At 48.6% G+C, this 17,565-nt stretch overlaps 1 protein-coding gene across 2 annotated transcripts; it reads right to left on the bottom strand.

Annotated features, from left to right (window-relative positions):
* Positions 1-2,705: 2,705 nt before the first annotated feature.
* Positions 2,706-17,475, bottom strand: Zdhhc23 (zinc finger DHHC-type palmitoyltransferase 23). Of its 2 annotated transcripts, none has more exons than XM_028872095.2 (5): positions 17,276-17,475; positions 16,555-16,818; positions 10,610-11,323; positions 8,572-8,739; positions 2,706-5,912 (listed from the first exon to the last, which is right to left on the bottom strand). In XM_028872095.2, exons 2-5 carry the CDS (start codon positions 16,695-16,697, stop codon positions 5,645-5,647), a joined length of 1,293 nt encoding a protein of 430 aa, XP_028727928.1. In that variant the 5' UTR covers positions 16,698-16,818; positions 17,276-17,475; the 3' UTR covers positions 2,706-5,644. The 2 variants fall into 2 exon arrangements, with proteins under 2 accessions (XP_028727928.1, XP_028727930.1); XM_028872097.2 differs by lacking the exon at positions 17,276-17,475 and adding an exon at positions 17,112-17,255.
* Between the last annotated feature and the right edge of the window lie 90 nt (positions 17,476-17,565).

The raw sequence follows: 17,565 nt of genomic DNA, 5'->3' as shown, positions 1-17,565 counted from the left end.
CAAGGACCACCCAGCCCCTCATCAAAATGCCTAGCCACGCTCCTGACTGCAGCTTCCGAGTAATCCATCTGCTTTGTCTGCTTGGCCTGGCAACTTATACTGAATTCAAAGAATGTTCTAATATTTAGAATTCTATAAAGACTGATCAAATGTTCCCTTCTGTGAACTTTTACACAGAATCATCTGCTAGGAATTTTTTTCATTATAAAACATATCTTTATTGTGACAAATTCAAATAGTCTACAAATGCACACAGTAAAATGAGAAAGATTGTGGTAGCCCAGAACATCTGAATTAGTGAAGTAAACTGTCTGAGTGAACGTGTTTGATCCAGCATAGTTCTTAAGCTACCTAGCTGCACTAGCGCAGTGGCTCTGGTCCTTTTCTCATGAAAGATGTGTAGTGGTAGGCTGAGGGACAACAGGATGCCAGGACTGAACTGCAGCCCGGCCACACACCTTTTCCTTTAATATCATCATACGGTGTCATCTAAAAACACAAGTGTTTGGAAGACCAATGGCCACAAGAAAAATGGGACAAAAATCATATTTAGTCTCATTCCATCTAAGTCATAATTTATACTTAATTATAGCACACTTAGGAAATACTGGCCATTAACAACTTAAAAAGTCAAAACTACACACAAATATTAATTTAATGACAAGCCCACAGAAGAAGGTGAATTCCTTCAGTAAACATGTCTTAAATAAGTCATATAAAATTAAGTTTTCTATCTTAAACTTTATCTTTGCTTCACCCTGAGCACCAACCAGAAATTGCTTTTGGGGACACATATTTTGACTGGGCCACAGTGCCAGCTTATAGCCCCCTCTCAATGGTCAGAGTCTTGATGGGCCATGGTGAAGCTAACCAGTGCCTGAGTAGACAGTATCTGATCTACAGAACCAGGGAGGGGAAGAGGTAGTTTAGGGTCAGCGAGGACCACAGGATGGGGACAAAGGTATCAGGAGGCAGCGCCACGGCTTATGGTTTTCAAGGCAAAACACTTTCAAGACACACAAAAATCACCAACGGTTTCTGTAAAGAGAGCACTTTATTTTCCTTTTAAACAGCTTGTCACAGGACATTGTTTTGCACAAATGGCAGGAGTTTGTAAAATCTCCATTTCAAAGGCCTTGCGCCTGAGTCTGAGGTGATCGGTGTGGATACAGGTACAAAGAGTGCAAACTGTCCAGCCCTTAGCCTCCAGCTTGGCTTCAGGAATCCTACTTCATGGTGTTGGGCCATCCATATTAAATATTGTATTTAATATTAAACTCATTCCTGGGTTTCACTAACATCAGTCTAACATCAGACCTGAAATTAGATCACATGAAAAGGCCCCAAAGCCCTAACAGATCATCCCATCACCCAGACCCTGGGCACCACACATGGAGCTTGTTGCTCTTACATGGCATTTGTCAATGGCTTTGCCTGAAAAACATCAAAATTGTATTTGCATCATTAAAGCAGACTACCCCTGGTTTGAAAGCCTTGCCTTGAATAATATGAGTCTCTCAAGGTGAAAAGCACCCCAGGAAGGCTCCAGTCCTAATGAATCACAAAGCCCAAGCTGGAGCAAGCCACGGGCTTCGCTCCCCATTCAGCCCGCTGTCCCTGCAGTGAAATGTCAGAGCCAGTTCAAGTGCAGATGACTGTCCGCCAGTGTCAGGACTCAGTTCAGTTGCCTCTTCAGAACAGTTGCAGGAATCTCAGCGAACATTCACCAGCACATCCCGAGTTTCATTCAGTGTTCAGTTCGACATGGTTTTCATTCTTCCTGAATGACCTCGGCATGTGACAGGAAACAGTCGACTTGTCAAATGCTGCTAAGCAAACCGGGTTCCAGGCAGGCACCTCCAGCACAAGTCACATCCGCTGCTTGTTTGCATAAAAGTCTCCTTTTTGAAAGGCAGGGCATCCAAGTATGGCTACAGGAAGTGAAGTCATAGAAACCTAGCTAGCTAGTTTAAAGAGATGAGGGGATGCACAGAGCATTACTTCTTACACTTCGCGGGTAAAGCTGTGCGTCCACGGGGTTCTGCTTGTCAGCTGAGCTTTATAATAAACAGCTCATGTCCTACCTAAAGGAAGTAAGTCTGTCTGGCAGATGGAATATTACACAGACTCTTACTGGCATTGTGTTTTCTGGCAGTGGAAGGTTCTAGTATACAAAGTTTTCTTTGCTAAAAATATTAGAAGTCCCAAGGACGATTGCAGGCGAGGAAGTTGACAGCAATCTTCCTTCTAGGCCGATGGTACAGTAGACAACAAGCAACGCATTCCCCGAGGAAAGTGCCCCTTGGAGAGGAGAGATTTACAATATCCTACACAACTATGGGGCTGGAGAAACTGACAGCACTGTCCCCAAAACACATTTAAGGCTTCATTTTAGCGGCCTTCAGAGTAGCCCGCCCGTGAGTGGTGGTGTGGTGGTTACGTAAGGGATCGGGACAGAATGGGTCTTTATGACGCTCAGCTGTAGGCCGAGAGAGAGAACCTGCTTCTCTGAGTCACATTTCTGAGGAGCACTTTCTCCCATGGTCAAGGGACTGGTGGCTTAGCCACACTGGATGCTTCGGACAGCCCATTCACAAAGGCCTGGCTCTTTGTTGTTGTTGTTGGTTGGATGGGTGGTTTTTTGGTTTTTTTTTTCAAGACAGGATTTCTCTGTGTAGCCCTGGCTGTCCTGGAACTCTGTAGACCAGGCTGACCTCAAACTCGGAGATCCACCTGCTTCTGCCTCCCAGGTGCTGGGATTAAAGGCATGTACCACCACTGGCAAGGCCTTGACCTTTTAAAGACTCCAGTTAAATCTTTTACCACCTGGAGAATACTAAGGCCTACAACAAAATCCCACAAACAACTGGAGCTCATAAGCAAGCTCAAAAGTCTAGGAATATATGCTGAAGATGGCCTGGGGCCTAGTGGAGGTTGCTTGGGACAGGCCCTGGTTTCCTAGCTCCTAGAAACAGGCACTTCAGAAGGCTGAGTGTGTATTTCCTGTTTCCCCTCTATGAAGCAACAAGGCCAAGGCAAATTTAAGGTCTCACAAAGTGTCTTTGATCTTTGGGATCCCAGAAAAGTACATGTGTGAAAACCAAACACGTCAAGAGGGAGTTTTCCTCTTAGGACTCTCCCGTCTCTATGGCCGAAAGACGCCCATTCTGCAGAAATAGACAGTCTTTCCTAGGTTACAGTTCTGAGACACAAAGGGACTGTTCGGTTTTGGGGAGAGCTAGAAAGCAGCAATCTGTCCATTATTGGAAAGCGCATGTACCCTGTTGTTCTCTCCTAGAGAGATACTTTTAGTAGGGAAGCAGGGATGAGAAGGCTGAAAGATCCACAAAAGAAGGATCTTCTTACAGGTTTGACTTTCTTCTGAAAGCCACCAATCAGTTCTCCAGAAACATAAGCTTCGGGCTGGAGAGAGGACTCAGCGGTTGAGAGCACATGCAGCTCTTCCAGAAGACCGGGGTTCAGCATCAGCACCCACAGCAAGTAGCTCACGGATGCCTATAACTCCAGACACAGATACATACACACACACACACACACACACACACACACACACACACACAATAAAAAAAGAAAGTCTAAACAGAAAAGAAACCGAAGCATCTTCATTCCAGTGAGTCCCAGAGCTGACAAGGAATCCCCCCACCCATGTGAGGGGAACTGACCCCCTCAGGTGGCCAACTCTGAGAAAGGCAGCGGTCATTCCTCATTCTCCCAGGGATGGGTCTTGGTGTAGCGCTCACCATCACGTCACATCAGCACAGCTGCTGAAGACGAGGCAGGCTACAAGTACTGACTACCCAACTTCTGTACATGTCAGCAGAGCTAGAGGTTCCGGGTTGGCTAGATACCTGGCATTCAAGAGACATGAAAACTACCAATTTCTGCCCACGTAAGCTGTCTGACATTACTACCATCTCTCTTCCCTAAAACCCACACGGAAATTAGCTGTATCCAAGCCAACTTCATTCTAAATGAACGTCTGACTCTAGGCCAGGGACAGGCATCGCTGTAGAAACTGCCAACACCCCCAGGCTCGCTCTGGCTAACCCCAGTAGAATATGGAGTCGATTGTTTGTTAAACAGTAGCTCTCTGGGGAGAGCAATGACACACCTGGATGAAAATGTGGCCCCTGTCCTCAGGAGAGCCCTGGCTAACACGGCCAGCCTAAGGGTGGTGGCACTCTGCAAAGGGGCGGGGCTGACTGCAGAGGCCCTGGGATTTCCTCTCCACGCTTATCAGCAGGCACCAAAGGGGGAAATACAGCACTGTTTCCCCTCTATGAAGCGACAAGGCCAAGGCAAATTTAAGGTCTCACAAAGTGTCTTTGATCTTTGGGATCCCAGAAAAGTCCATGTGTGAAAACCAAACACGTCAAGAGGGAGTTTTCCCCTGAGGACTCTCCCGTCTCTATGGCCGAAAGACGCCCATTCTGCAGAAATAGACAATCTTTCCTAGGTTGCAGTTCTGAGACACAAAGGGACCGTTCGGTTTTGGGGAGAGCTAGAAAGCAGCAATCTGTCCATGACTGGAAAGCGCATGTACCCTGTTGTTCTCTCCTAGAGAGATACTTTTAGTAGGGAAGGGGAACAAGAAACAATGTGGACTGGGAAAGTGTCAGTCACTCAGAGAGAGTTCATGCCAGACGGAAGTTCCCATTTTGTGCTATAAACCTACAGCACTAGAAATACACGTACAATTAAAAAAAAAAAAATCAAGCCCTTGATATTAATCAGCCTCCCTAGCCAGGAAACAGGGTAAAATGTTCTCACAGGACAGTTCCGCCCCTTCCGGCCACCAGTGTGCTAGCACCTCACCGGGTGAAATGTAGAAGGAGGAAAATAAAACATTGTTAGAATTACAGTAAACCTAAAACCACGATACATTAATAGACACTCGTCACTTAAATTTCTGCCCACGCCACACTGCGTGGATAGACATTATCCCTTTCGTCAGCTGCCCTTCTCAAGACGAGACGAGCAGCAACGATCTCTTATCACCTCTGATCCGTGAGACAAGGTCTAACACTTCAGGAGAATTTCTCTAACATCGTAATATTGGCTTCAGTATTCTGATCGACAAGCAGTCTGCTTCAGTCTTAGGGATTCCCTAGTAACACCTGCCACCTCCCAATGCCTGAGTTGGACTGGAGTGCTTTCCAGGTCCCTCCTCAGGTGGCCCTCGTGGCTGCTCCGGGAGGTAGCCAGGCAGCAGAAGCCCCCATCCAGATGAACCTGAGACTTGGGAAGGTGACTACCGAGGGGTCATATGGCTATTAAGAATTGAAAAGGAGGGCTAGGAACTGCCCTTTGAACTAACGCTTCTCCTCATCTGAATGGACAGAAACTCCTCCTCCTGGCCTGGGCATGAGTAATCCACATCCTTTGCAGCTTCAGCAAGGTGACTGGAAAGGAATGGCTCTAGTCTTGCAGCTTCAGCATTCAAATTCCTTGAGTTAGGAAGTCAGAAGAAAAATCTCCTTTTCTTCTGTCCTTTCTTCAAACCTGAGCATGGCCCTGCAGTACCTCAGAGAGGGGGGTGATGACGGTGAACCCTGCGTGGACACTGAAGTGTGAACGGAAGGACGGCGAAAGGAGCGTCCCTCGGAGCTGCATGGAAGGCACTTCAGACAATGTCCTCGGCAGGGGCGTGGACCGTGTGTGCGCCCAGGGTGGAGAACTGGTACCAGTTGCGCAGAAAGCCCCTGTTGTACTGGCCTGTGTCCACGATGAGCCCACAGAGGAGCCGGCGGCCTGTCTTCTGCCGAAGGGCCTGCTGGACTTCCCTCTCGGTCACGTTGTAGCTGATGTTTATCAGCTGGATGAGGAAGATGTAGGCCATGCCCGCTGTGATGATCACGGAGTACCACACACAGGTGAAGGACAGAGCCGAGCTGCGTTGGAGAAAGGAACCTTTCTGAACACCTATACTCCTTAGTAAGGACCAGAGCATCCTCTCCAGTCCCGATTAGAGGATATCATAGCAGCCTCAGAATGCTAATGCCCAGGTGAACCCTTTTAATTTTCCTCTGGATTGTTAGTACATATTTTTCTAGCATGTTATATTTAGCAAAGATTGTTTTATTATCCTTGCAGCACCTGACGGCAGGTATTCAGCATCTGATGAATGAACGAGCGATTCCTAGGTAGTGTCCAACTCCCGAGGAAGCAGAGGTTCCAGATCATTACTGGTGTCCTCTAGGAAGCTGGAGATGGAAATCTAAGAACAGGACTAATGTTCTGTCTGTGGTCCAGTGCTGACTGAGCACTATCAGGGCAACTCTGACCATTAACAGCCCTTTACTTATATGTAGGGGCCAGCCTGGAGCCATGGCCCAGGGTTTAAAGTGCCTGCTGTTCTTCCAGAAACCGTGAGGGCAGTTCCCAGCACCCCAGGGAGTTAGCTCACAACCACCTGCCACTTCAGTTCCAGGGGCTCAGAGGGCCCCTTCTGGCCTCTGTGAGCAGCCACGCATACTTGGTGTACATTCACAAAAATAAAAAAAGAGCTGTATGAACCTAACATTTCAAATCACGCAGGGCAGGAAAACATCTTCCAGGCTCCTTCATGAACTGTGGGCTGGGGCTGCCTGTTAGCATAGAGCAGGTCACGTTCATTTAGACATGCACAAGTCAAGAGTGGAAAGAGGTCACTGGCTCTTTGTCAGCATTCAGACCCACTTCTTGGAATCCTGGCCAAGAAACAGATCACAGCCTGGCCCGCCCAGTCCTGGATGTCATCCTATGTTCTGTCCCTTTAAGAAAGGACTCCTCCCCCTTCGCCCTCTCTTCTCCCTCACCACAAGGTGGCGCACACCTCCCCTCCCCCCTCCTTTTTCTTCTCCTCCCTCTCCCCCCTTCCCCTATCTTTCTCTTTCCCCCACCAAATAAAACTCTCTCCACTGAGCGCTGTCTGCATGGCGTCTCTGTCTCTTACCCACCGTGGGGCACCTTGGCTCCACCCGCCAAGGCCTCTCTCTCACTTTATCACAACACTCTTCATTTGCAAAGGTAAACTGGACCTCACAGATTACAAATCCAAAACTTCACCCTAAACTGAGGTGACAGCAATCACTGCCTAGACTGGGGTGAGAAGTAATGGTGGGACCTGGCACCCCATTCCCCCACAAAGCAGACAGACACTTTGCATTACACTTAACACCCTTGTGTTGGCCAAGAATTTCACAGTGACTATCCACATGTCTAGAGCTGAAAGTTACCACAAGAAGGGAGGGCTAATAACCTCTCTAAAACATCTGTAATATCCAAACCTGGAGTGGGGAGCTCTGCCACAGACTAATAAGAACTAACAACACACAGGGTGCCTGGTAGCTGTGGGGGGGCCCAAGACAGCTTGACCACACAGCAGCCATGACAGGCTTGGAGGCCCAGACATAACTTCTGTGACAGGATTACTGGTAGGCAACACCCAGGTCCAAGAAAAGCCATAAGCTGACCCCACCTAGGGAGGGCCTGCGTCTAAGGGGAAATACCTGACATTCCAAACATTCCTAGCACACAGCTATATCCCTAGACAGATGTCAGTCAGTCAGGGTCCTGAACCCTGGAAATCCCCTCACCCCAACCTCTGCTATGATAAAAACCTCACATTGCCTCAGACAGACAGAGAGACCAAGCTCCAAGCTTAAAATATGGGATTCAGACTCCGTGGTAGTCTTTGGAGAGTCCCCACAATCTGGGCACAACAATACCAATAGCAGAAACTGCTCCGGAGAACAAGGAGTGAGAAGAAAGAAGAGAACCAAAGAAACAGTATGGGCGGGAAGCACCCTGGGATGGGGGTGGGGGTGGGGACAAAAGCACCCTTGGTGTGTAGGAGATATGTGGGGGGCAGGGAAGAGCACCCTTGGTGTGGGAGGGTGGATGGAGCAAGACCAACCATGAGAATCCCACTTACACCACTGCATGGGAATCTGTACAGTTTAGAAATGGGTTCCCACCTAATGATGCCTAAGGAATCTTGACCTAGATAACACAGTAATCATGAGTGGTGAGTTAAAAAAAAAGAGAGAGAGAGAGAGAGAAAAAAATTAGAGCAGAACAAACCATGAGAGGTTAGAGAGAAAGGAAAGATCACAGAGACGTGAGCAGCTCTCAAGAGGATCCCGCTGCGACCGCAGGCACACGGGAATGTCTCCTCTGCGGGAGTTCCTGATACAGCCAACGCCTGTTTGTTTGTTTGTTTGTTTGTTTGTTTGTTTGTTGAGAAAGGGCCTCTCTATGTGGCCCTGACTGTCTTGGAACTTACTTGTAGAAGCAGCTGTCCTCAAACTCAGAGAGATCCACCTGCTTCTGCACCCCAAGTGTTAGGATTAAAGGTGTGCGCCGTCCATGGTGCTTCTGATAATCACCCTAGAACACACCCACAACCCCTGCACAGCTTGGTTGGCAATCTTAGGGATGCCCAGCGTCTCCAAAGGCTGCCCTAGGCTTTGATTGAGAACAGCTAACTTAGGAGCCAATAACTGCCAATTTCTGGCAACAATGATTACTGGCCCACTGGCCCTCTCAACAGAGGGTTCCACAACTTACCTGTAACTTGTGTAAACTCCAGGACAGTAGAAGAGGGCTGTGAAGAGGCTTCTGTCCCTACAAATGGTGTTCAAGGTCAGCGATATCCCATACACGGAAGTGAGCAAGAAGACCAAAAGGGCAAGTATAAATGCTTGATGATTGGATTCTCCAACGCAGCTGTTTATCCTCAAAACAGCAGAGGGGAAAACACATTTGAAAACGTCTCGGATAACCCATGCGATATACAAGAAAGCCTTTAAAATAGGGACAGTAGGAACTTCAGTTATGAAGCACTAAGTCATCCTAGTTTTCAATTTTAGGGAAATAAAACCTTTTCTACTGTGTGACAAAGTCTTATCTTTTCTATGGAAGAGTAGAACCATTATCACTTAGTTTAAAACCATGACTTAAAAAAAAAGCAGCAGCCAGCTAACAAATTATCCATCTAGATACAGAGCTTATACATATATGAACATATATAAAGTAATATATATGCACATGTGGGTTTTTTATGTGGTGCTGGGGATTGAACCTGGTTCGTTGCTCATGTTAGGCAGACGCTCGACCATTGGACCATTGGGCTACATCCCAGCCCGTTTCTAAATATTAATAAGTGAGGTCTATTACCCAGCTATGAGGAAAGTTGAGATTAAGCAGTTATGAAAACTGTAAAAGTACAGTCAGAAATACTGCACAAAATTGGAAAATACGTTAAGTACGTATGAAGCAACAAAAAAGATCGAAATCAGTTGAAACTTCAGTGCGTCACGGAGAACACGATATTATGAAGCCGGCCGGATAAAAAATGGTCCTATGTCATGGGCTCTGTCAAGGCAGGCAGGGTACATAGGCCGCCACTCTTCTGCCCAAGCACCCCAGGATGCTCAGTGGCAAGAGGTTTCCTACAGGACAAACCGTCAGATTCTGCAAACGAGCGTTTGGAAATGGGCCAACATTTCACGTGCACATGCACACAATGGGGATAAATGGCAAGTGTAAAACTGAAAACAGCCCTTTCCACCTAAAGACAAGTCCCAGAAAGAGATGTCCCCGTCCTAGGGCCATGCACTTGGCCATTTCAATACCCTCCGAGCATTCCCTACACTCTCTCTCCTGTTCCCTGCAGGCCTAAAGTGCAGTTCATTAACCAGAGCTGCCCCGAGAGCCAACACAACGGCGGCACACCTCCTACTCACAGCATTCACGGCTGAGACCTAACATCCCTTCAGCATCACTCGGTGAAATTTTAGATGCTGCACTTCATATGGTATGGGCCTGATGTGATTTTCCTTGTCACTAGCCAGCTTGAACGTACAAAACAAAGCCCGTCTCCTGGCAGGTAACCAATAAAGGGATATCTGATAGGACCTCAGCTACAACGGCGGCGAGCGGAAATCCCTGTGTGCATCCAATGACTAAGGATGTACCACAGCAAGAACACAGTAGAGTCACTTGAAAACAGGGACCATATGTGCTCGCAGGCGAGCAGGCGTCTACACTTGCCATGTGGAAACAGAGGTTGATGCTGGTGTCTTCCTCAATCATCCCCACCTATTTTCTGGGGCAGGGTCTCTCACTGAACCGGCAACTTGCTAATTCAGCTAGATGGGATGGCCAGCAAGCCCCAGCGATCCTCCTGCCTCTGCCTTCCCAGTGCTGGGTTCAAAAGCACATGCCACTCACTGCACACGGGCTCTGCATATGAGTGGGGAGGAGAAACTCAGGTCCTCATGCTTGCCTGGCAAGCATTTTACCACCTGAGCCGTCTCCACAGTCCCTGATCAATTCTTCTTTTTTTAATCAACCAAAGGAAAACTGGAAGGAAAAGGGGGGTGGGGTCCCCAAGTTTTCCGTCTCATCTCCTTCAGGAATTTGAAGGCACTAAATCTGTGAAACTCAAAAAACCTGATGACTAAGCGGGAACATCCTCACAGCCTACAAATATCTACAAGGTGTAAAACTGGGAAAAAGAGACGTTTTAGGACAGCACAAAGGAAGATCAAATATGGGTAGGCTATGAACTCAGTTTCTGGGCTTCCAGATTTTTCCAACATACCAGACGCAATGATGATCCATTCTCCTTACACAGATACCACATATCCGGCAATGCCACGCCCGGGCGGGTCGTACTAGCTGGCACTTGGCACACCAGTCCTCCTTCACCTTGGCAGGGCTGTCAAGTCCCACCCTGGAGGAGCCCTTGATATCATCCTTCAGCGTGCGGTTGTTGAGGCTCCCCGAGGAATCTGTTCCGGGGAACCCCCCTTTGGTCTTCTCCTGCCCTTTTCTGATGGGGCATTCGATCTGGCTGTTGCTTGGGGATTTGCCATTGCATGCTGGATTGCTGAGGTAGCCTGGATCCTTCTTGGCTCGGTACAAGGCTAAGAGTATCAGGAGCAGCCCACAGGTAAGAAGAGCCAGCTGAGCAGGCCCTACGTGCCCTTTGGGAACCACTTCCCGAAGGAACACATAGTACATGTAGCCCAGTGAGAACAGTCCAAGGCTCAGGAAAAACAGCGTCTGCTCTTTCCTTCTGTGAGTGAGGTAGTAGTACCAGAGCGCCAGCACGGGAAGGGAGGTCAGAACCACCACCCCCAGCAGGAAGTGCCAGGAAGCCACGTGAAGGAAAACCGGCAGAAGCACGAGCGGCGGGATGATGCTAATGTTAACTTTCTTGGCTCCTCTAAGCCAAGGAATTCGGAGGCGGTCAGAAATGGTATCTGTGATCCTTTCGCAAGTCTCTGGCCGCACTGATTTACAGGTGAGCCATCTATTCAGAGAGAGCAGAAGAATGGGCGTCACGTGGATTTGCGAATTAAAGACTACAGGGCCCCAGATGTGAAACTGCAGCATAAATGATAAGACACCAAAAGCCAACATTTTATTCCCTCACTACTAAACACAAGCTTTTCAGACCTGTGCGTATCCTTTTTATATAGGAAGATAATGTTTATAAATGTAACGATCCGCATTCTTCCTTAAATACGCGGGTATGTGCACATTATTCCATACAAATGTCTAGACCTGAGTGGGTGTACACTCACGTGAATCTTTAAAAAAAAAAACTGACAGTGAGAATTCAAAAACTGTCAGGTGAGTGGCCATGATCTTCCAATGAACTCTTAAAAGCTCAGGGGACAGAGATCAAAGGGGGCTTAGTGGAAAGGTGTGGTCTGTGCTTAAACCTTGATGATCAGCTAGCAAAGCAGAAAGGTGGTGTTTCGGCCCAGAGAAATGGATGCAGAGCGTGTCCTGGGCCCTGGGAGTGAAGCGGGCTGTCACAGACAGGAGTCTGCATAAGCAAGAATGAAGAAGAATCTAAAATAAACCCAGTGACTCCAAAGAATGAACAGTGTCTGCTGACTTTGCAGAGTTAGGCATGCTGCTATCTGAATGTTCCAATTTTAAAACCTAACCCTGAACACCTGAGTATTAAGTGATGCGGCTACTGGGCATGGTAGCACACACCTTTATTTACAGTTGCATGAAGGCCTGCGGCAGGAGGATTACTGATCCCAGCCATGTGAGGCCAGAGTCAACGATATAGTGAGAACTTCAGGAGGTGGTCTTATAAGAGGTGATTTGGTCCTGACAGGAAAGTCCTCATGGATGGGAGTAGACCCTTTATAAAAGAGGCCAAACGACGTAGCAAGAAAGCACCATTTATGAGGCAGGAGGCTGAACTGTGTTCGTGTCCTAGCGGTTTGTAGAAGGTAGGATTGAAGAACAATGGACTGAATATTGATAGGAGTCGCTAATCAAAGTGTTCAGGGTGCCGCACAATTTCTCTGGAATTCTTAGGCTCACATGTGAGTGCAGAGATGAGAGGCTGGGGAGATAGATGCTCAGCGGGCAAACAGGAGGACCGAGTCTGGATTCCCAGTACCCACGTCAAAGGCAGGTCCGATGACATGCCTTTGCAACCCCAGCACTCGGGAGGTGGCAGTGCATCTCCAGAGCTCACTGGCTAGCCACTCTACCCAGTCACTGAGCTCCAGAGTCAGTGAAGAGGCCGTCTCGGAAATCAGGGTTGGGGATCAATTGCATAAGACATCTGACACACCTGTGGCCTACACAGAACTACATCTACAAACAATAATTCATAATAATAATTAATAATGATGAGGGGCTAGGTTGATGGCTCAGTTGGCCAAGCATGTGCATGACAGCAGGAGGACTGAGTTTGGATCCCTAGCACCCAAGCGACATGGGGCTAGCAAGAAGGCAATCGGTAAGGGTGCTTGCCACCATGGCTGATGACTTGAGTCCAATCCCCTCAGGGTCCACATGGTGGCAGACTGTCCTCTGACCTCCACATGAAAACCACGGGACATGCATGTACACACAGGCACATACATTATGGCAACAGAGAGGCATGGTGCTGTGAGCTTGTCATCCTCCTGCTGCACTGGGAGCAGCAGACAGGAGGACTCCGGAGATGGCCGGTCAGCTAGCCTGGCCAACTGAGGGGCTCTAGGTTCAGTGAGAGGCACTGTCTGGAAAAAAAATATATAAGGCAGAGAAACAATTGAGAAAGACACCTGACGTCAACCACTGTCCACGAGGAGCACACATGTGCACATACACATATAATACATATAACACACACACACACACACTGACTTTAAAGCCATAATGTATACAGCCAGGCGGTGGTGGCATGTACCTTTAATCCCAGCACTCAGGAGGCAGAGGCAGGAAGATTTTCTGTGAGTTCGAGGCCAGCATGGTCTGCAGAGCGAGTTCCAGGACAGCCAAGGCTACACAGAAAGACCCTGACTCAGAAAACAAACAAATAAAAGGTATAATGTATAACCAAAGAGGAAACAGAACCTGAAGATCTGGAAGGTTCTTAGCCTTCTTAGCCTGTCTAAACAATAACAACTGTGAAAGCCTGTGTGAGAGTGCATCTTAAGATCACTATGGCTTGGCCCTGTGCTACGTACGCATCAAGACAATGAGAGGATGACCCTTAAAACAGTTCGAAGGCTGAGGCCGCACTCCTATCATAAACCTAGAATGCCTGGGCCTCGATGACACCATGGTTTCACAGGACATGGCTCAGAACGCCCATGAAACCTCAGGGCTCACTGCCTAGTACCCCATCAAGTCTCTACTCCCTACATTCTAGTGTAGCATCTCACAGAAAACCCAGGCGTGGCTCCTGAGAAGGCTGCAGGGGCCACTGCTCCCAAGGACATTGGTAGTAAACTTGGGCGGCATCGTATGTTCCCAATTCTACAGCCCTACAGAATACAAGAGTGGGGGTGGGGGCATGGCTATATCCAGGTAGATGTCAAAGAATGTTCCAGAGAACATCAAGGCTGAGGCCAAGAAGTACCATAGAGCGGAGTCACCCCATGGAGCCCTCACTAAGGTATTGTCCTGTGTACCCATGGGCATGGGACCACTGCAGACAACCTCACTAGGTGATGCCTGGTAAAGCTGTAGGGGAAAAACTGACCAAGACCCCAGAAATGGTGGACCTAGCAGCCCACAACCTCTGTGTAGGCACAAGACTCTAACACATGAAAGGTGCGTGGTGAGCTGTATGCTTAGGGGCCCGACTTCTAGCTCAGTGTGTCTGGAAGGTGGGCTACGTGGTCAAATATATCTCTAAGACTTGCATCGTTACACAGAGAAACCGTCTCCAAAAAACAAACAAAAAAAGACTTGAATCATAAACACGTCATTTGCCCTGTGGGAATGGGACCTGTCTTCCCCATTTTCTTTCCCATTTCTCATTTTTGCCATGGGAATTTCTTTTCAATGAATGTCCCACTATTGTGTCTTGAAAGTATGCAACTGTTACTTCTTTTTTTCTTTATTTCTCCCTCCCCCACCCCCACCCCCGAAATAGGGTTTCTCTGTGTAGTTTTGGAGCCTGTCCTGGAACTCACACTGTAGACCAGAGACCAGGCTGGCCTCGAACTCACAGATATCTGCCTGCCCCTGCCTCCCGAGTGCTGGGATTAAAGGTGTGTGCCACCACTGCCTGGCTATTTTTTATTATTATTATTTTATGTGTACCTGTGTTTTACCTGCATATATGTATGTGAATGGTGTGTATGCCTCATGCCCACTGAGGTCAGAGGAGGGTGCTGGATCCCTTGGGACTGGAATTACAGGCAGTTGTAAGCTGCCATGTGGATGCTGGGAATTGAACCCTGGTCCTCTACAAGAGCAAGAAGTGTTCTTAGCCTCTCTTTTGCCCACAGCCTTTTATCCACAGGCCCGTAGCTGAAGGACACTGCCTAAGTCCTTCATGAGTTTCCCGTTTTTGATTTAGACAATGTCATTCAGACCACTGTCCAGACTTAACATGTCTGTGCTGACACTTGCACAGTTAAATATTTGAGGTTGTTGGTAGGTAAGGAACGTATTTTTGATTGCGAAGACATTCATTTGGAGGGGGCAAAGGCAGACTGCTAAGACCTGAATATCTGTAGCCCACTAAAGTTCATTTAGTCCAAATTTAACCCACAATACAATCTTATTAAGCGGTAGGGCTTTTAGGAAGTGATGGAGTCAACAGGATAGAGCATGAATGAGATTAACATCCACACAAAAGAAGACCGAGGCAGGCAGGTCATTCATCCCTTTTGCCACATGGGGATGTAGCAAGATGATGCCATCTATGAGGAAGAGGGTTCACACCAGAAACTAAATCTGCCAGCACCTCTGACTTGGATTTCTCCATCTCCAGAACTGTAGGCAATCCACTTCTATCACTTGTACCTACTCTGAAGCATTTTGATGCAGCAGCCGAAGTGGACTAAGACAGGCAGGAGAGTTAAGGCAGTTTAGGTCAAAATCACTTTTGACCATTGTTCTGAGCAGGACTCAGTTCGAACGTGACTGGGAGATGATTGCCTGGAGTCACAGGGCAGCAGGGTCAGTGGGGACAGGGAAGCCCGTCTCCAGGACAGAAGGTAGACGTAGCGGGGAGAGGAGAGCTCGGGGACAGCCCAGGTTCCAAGGGCTAGGAGGGAGGAGGAGGAGGCAGAGCTAATGGAAACGCCGCAGTCCTGAGTGACAGCCGTTATGGAAACAGCATCATCTCTCCATTCCTTCGTGCAAAGTGCTCTCTTTCCTCAGTATGGATTTTAGACTAAGTCTACAGAAGCTATATTTAAGGCTACCTACAAAAAAAAGACAAGGAACAATTATAGAGAGGTTATGGGCTGGAAGAGAAGACTGCAGTGATTCCCCAGGGAAAGCTTTTACATGGCTAGATTAACAGTGTACAGTAACCGTGACTTTGTAACCAGAAGGAGCTGCTTCTGGGAAAAGCTTGTCTCCAACATCCCTCTTCCTCTCACATTATGCTTTCCATAAGTAGACATTTAAAATATATTTTTAGAAAAATGGCTAAAAGCAGTCCATGGCTGCTTGATACAAAATGTTTCTCCTTGATGCTAAAAGGTATCCTTCTAGATAGCAGTTTCCATCACTGATATGGTGGTGAAAATAAAGGCCCAAAGATAAGACAACACTACAATCAAGATGGTATTTAAAACCGTTTCTGTGGAGTGTACATGACCGTTCTTCCTGGAAACAGGGGGTAAACCAAGCAGATAACCATCTTTCAACCTCCAAGACCCATGTGACCAAGTGAGAACAGCCCCTTGCATGGACTCCACTAAGATCACTGAGAATATAACAACTTTCCTGAATGTTCATTTAAACGTGTGATTTGTGCTGGTCTGTGCTCCTTAACACACTGAACTTCCCATGATCCCCTGTTCTGTGTGTTCTCCCCATCCTCATCCTTTAAAAAGAAAACTCTTGAGTCCTCATGGATTGAACCAGACATCTGTGGACGGCTACATACCTCATTTTTATAAAATCTTCACCCGACATCAAAAACAATTCTCTGTTTTAGATCCTCTGGAATTGAATCAAAAGCAAATCTTAGCATTCTGGATGGTAAACCTGAGAGAAGATACGGTAGGTCTCGGCAGAAGCAGTGGGGTCAGCCTCTGAAAACTGTATGCTTACCTGTCACAGCCTTCATCGAGGTCTTGACAGTCACACAAACAGGCAGCCACGTGGTTCTTCTCCCCATTTCGATCTATATACTCACAGCAGCACAGGGGCTCCAACTCGGGTTCCTCCGTTTTCTTTTTTTTTACTGGCTTCATCTTGCCCTTCAGTATTTGCACCTGCCACCCATGAGGCACCAGAAGCTCTCAGATGGTAAAGGTGGCAAGAACTCAACTCACATCCTGTAAACACATCCTCGCTTGTGATTAACGCCAACGCCTGAGCAATAAAAAAATAAAAAATAAAAAAATAAAAAAAAAGAAAAGAAAGGGGGAGGGGTCCTGTTTCCATCAGGTTTTTCTGGCTCCGCGTGTCCTGAAAGAGGGCTATGGATATCTTCACCTCCCCTTCCCAGTCAGGCTAGCAGCATCTGGGTACCAGCCGTTCCCATGGCGACAGCCGACCACGCGGCCCGGGACAGCAGGGCTAGGGCGGCCCAGTTCACCTGCGGGTGCCGGGCTGGGTAGAGCCGGGCGGTCCCCACCCCGAGGCTGCGCGCCGTGGAAACTCACCCTCGCAGGTGCCGGCAAGCGACGCCCCGGCGCTGCGACCATCCACCCGCCCCGGGGCTTGCCCGGAGTCCCCGGCAGCCCCGGGATCGCCGTCCAGCCCACTCCGAGCCAGGCGCTCCGAGGGCGTGGGCGGGCCTGGAGAATGACCTTGGCTGAGAAGTTACCTGCCCTCCGGACGAAGGCGGGGACCGGGAGGAGGACCGGCTCCTCTGGGCGCGGCTGCGTGTCTCGGACCCGGCACGGCGGGGCTCGGCGGTTCAGGGCGGAGTCGCCCACCTGTGTGCACCGCCGGTGTGTGCGCGCGCCTCTGCCTTCGCGATCCAGTCGCCCCCGGCCGCCGCTCCGCAGGTCGGCGCGCGCTTCCGGGTGCCCCGCCCCCGGCGCCGGGATCCCGCCGCCCGCACGTGCGCCGCCTGCCCGCGAGGCCCCTCCCCCGCGGCGCGCCCGGCCACCC

This window comes from Peromyscus leucopus, chromosome 12 (genome assembly GCF_004664715.2).
Source record: "Peromyscus leucopus breed LL Stock chromosome 12, UCI_PerLeu_2.1, whole genome shotgun sequence".
NCBI lineage: Eukaryota > Metazoa > Chordata > Mammalia > Rodentia > Cricetidae > Peromyscus > Peromyscus leucopus.
This window is presented reverse-complemented; position numbering and strand designations above follow the sequence as displayed.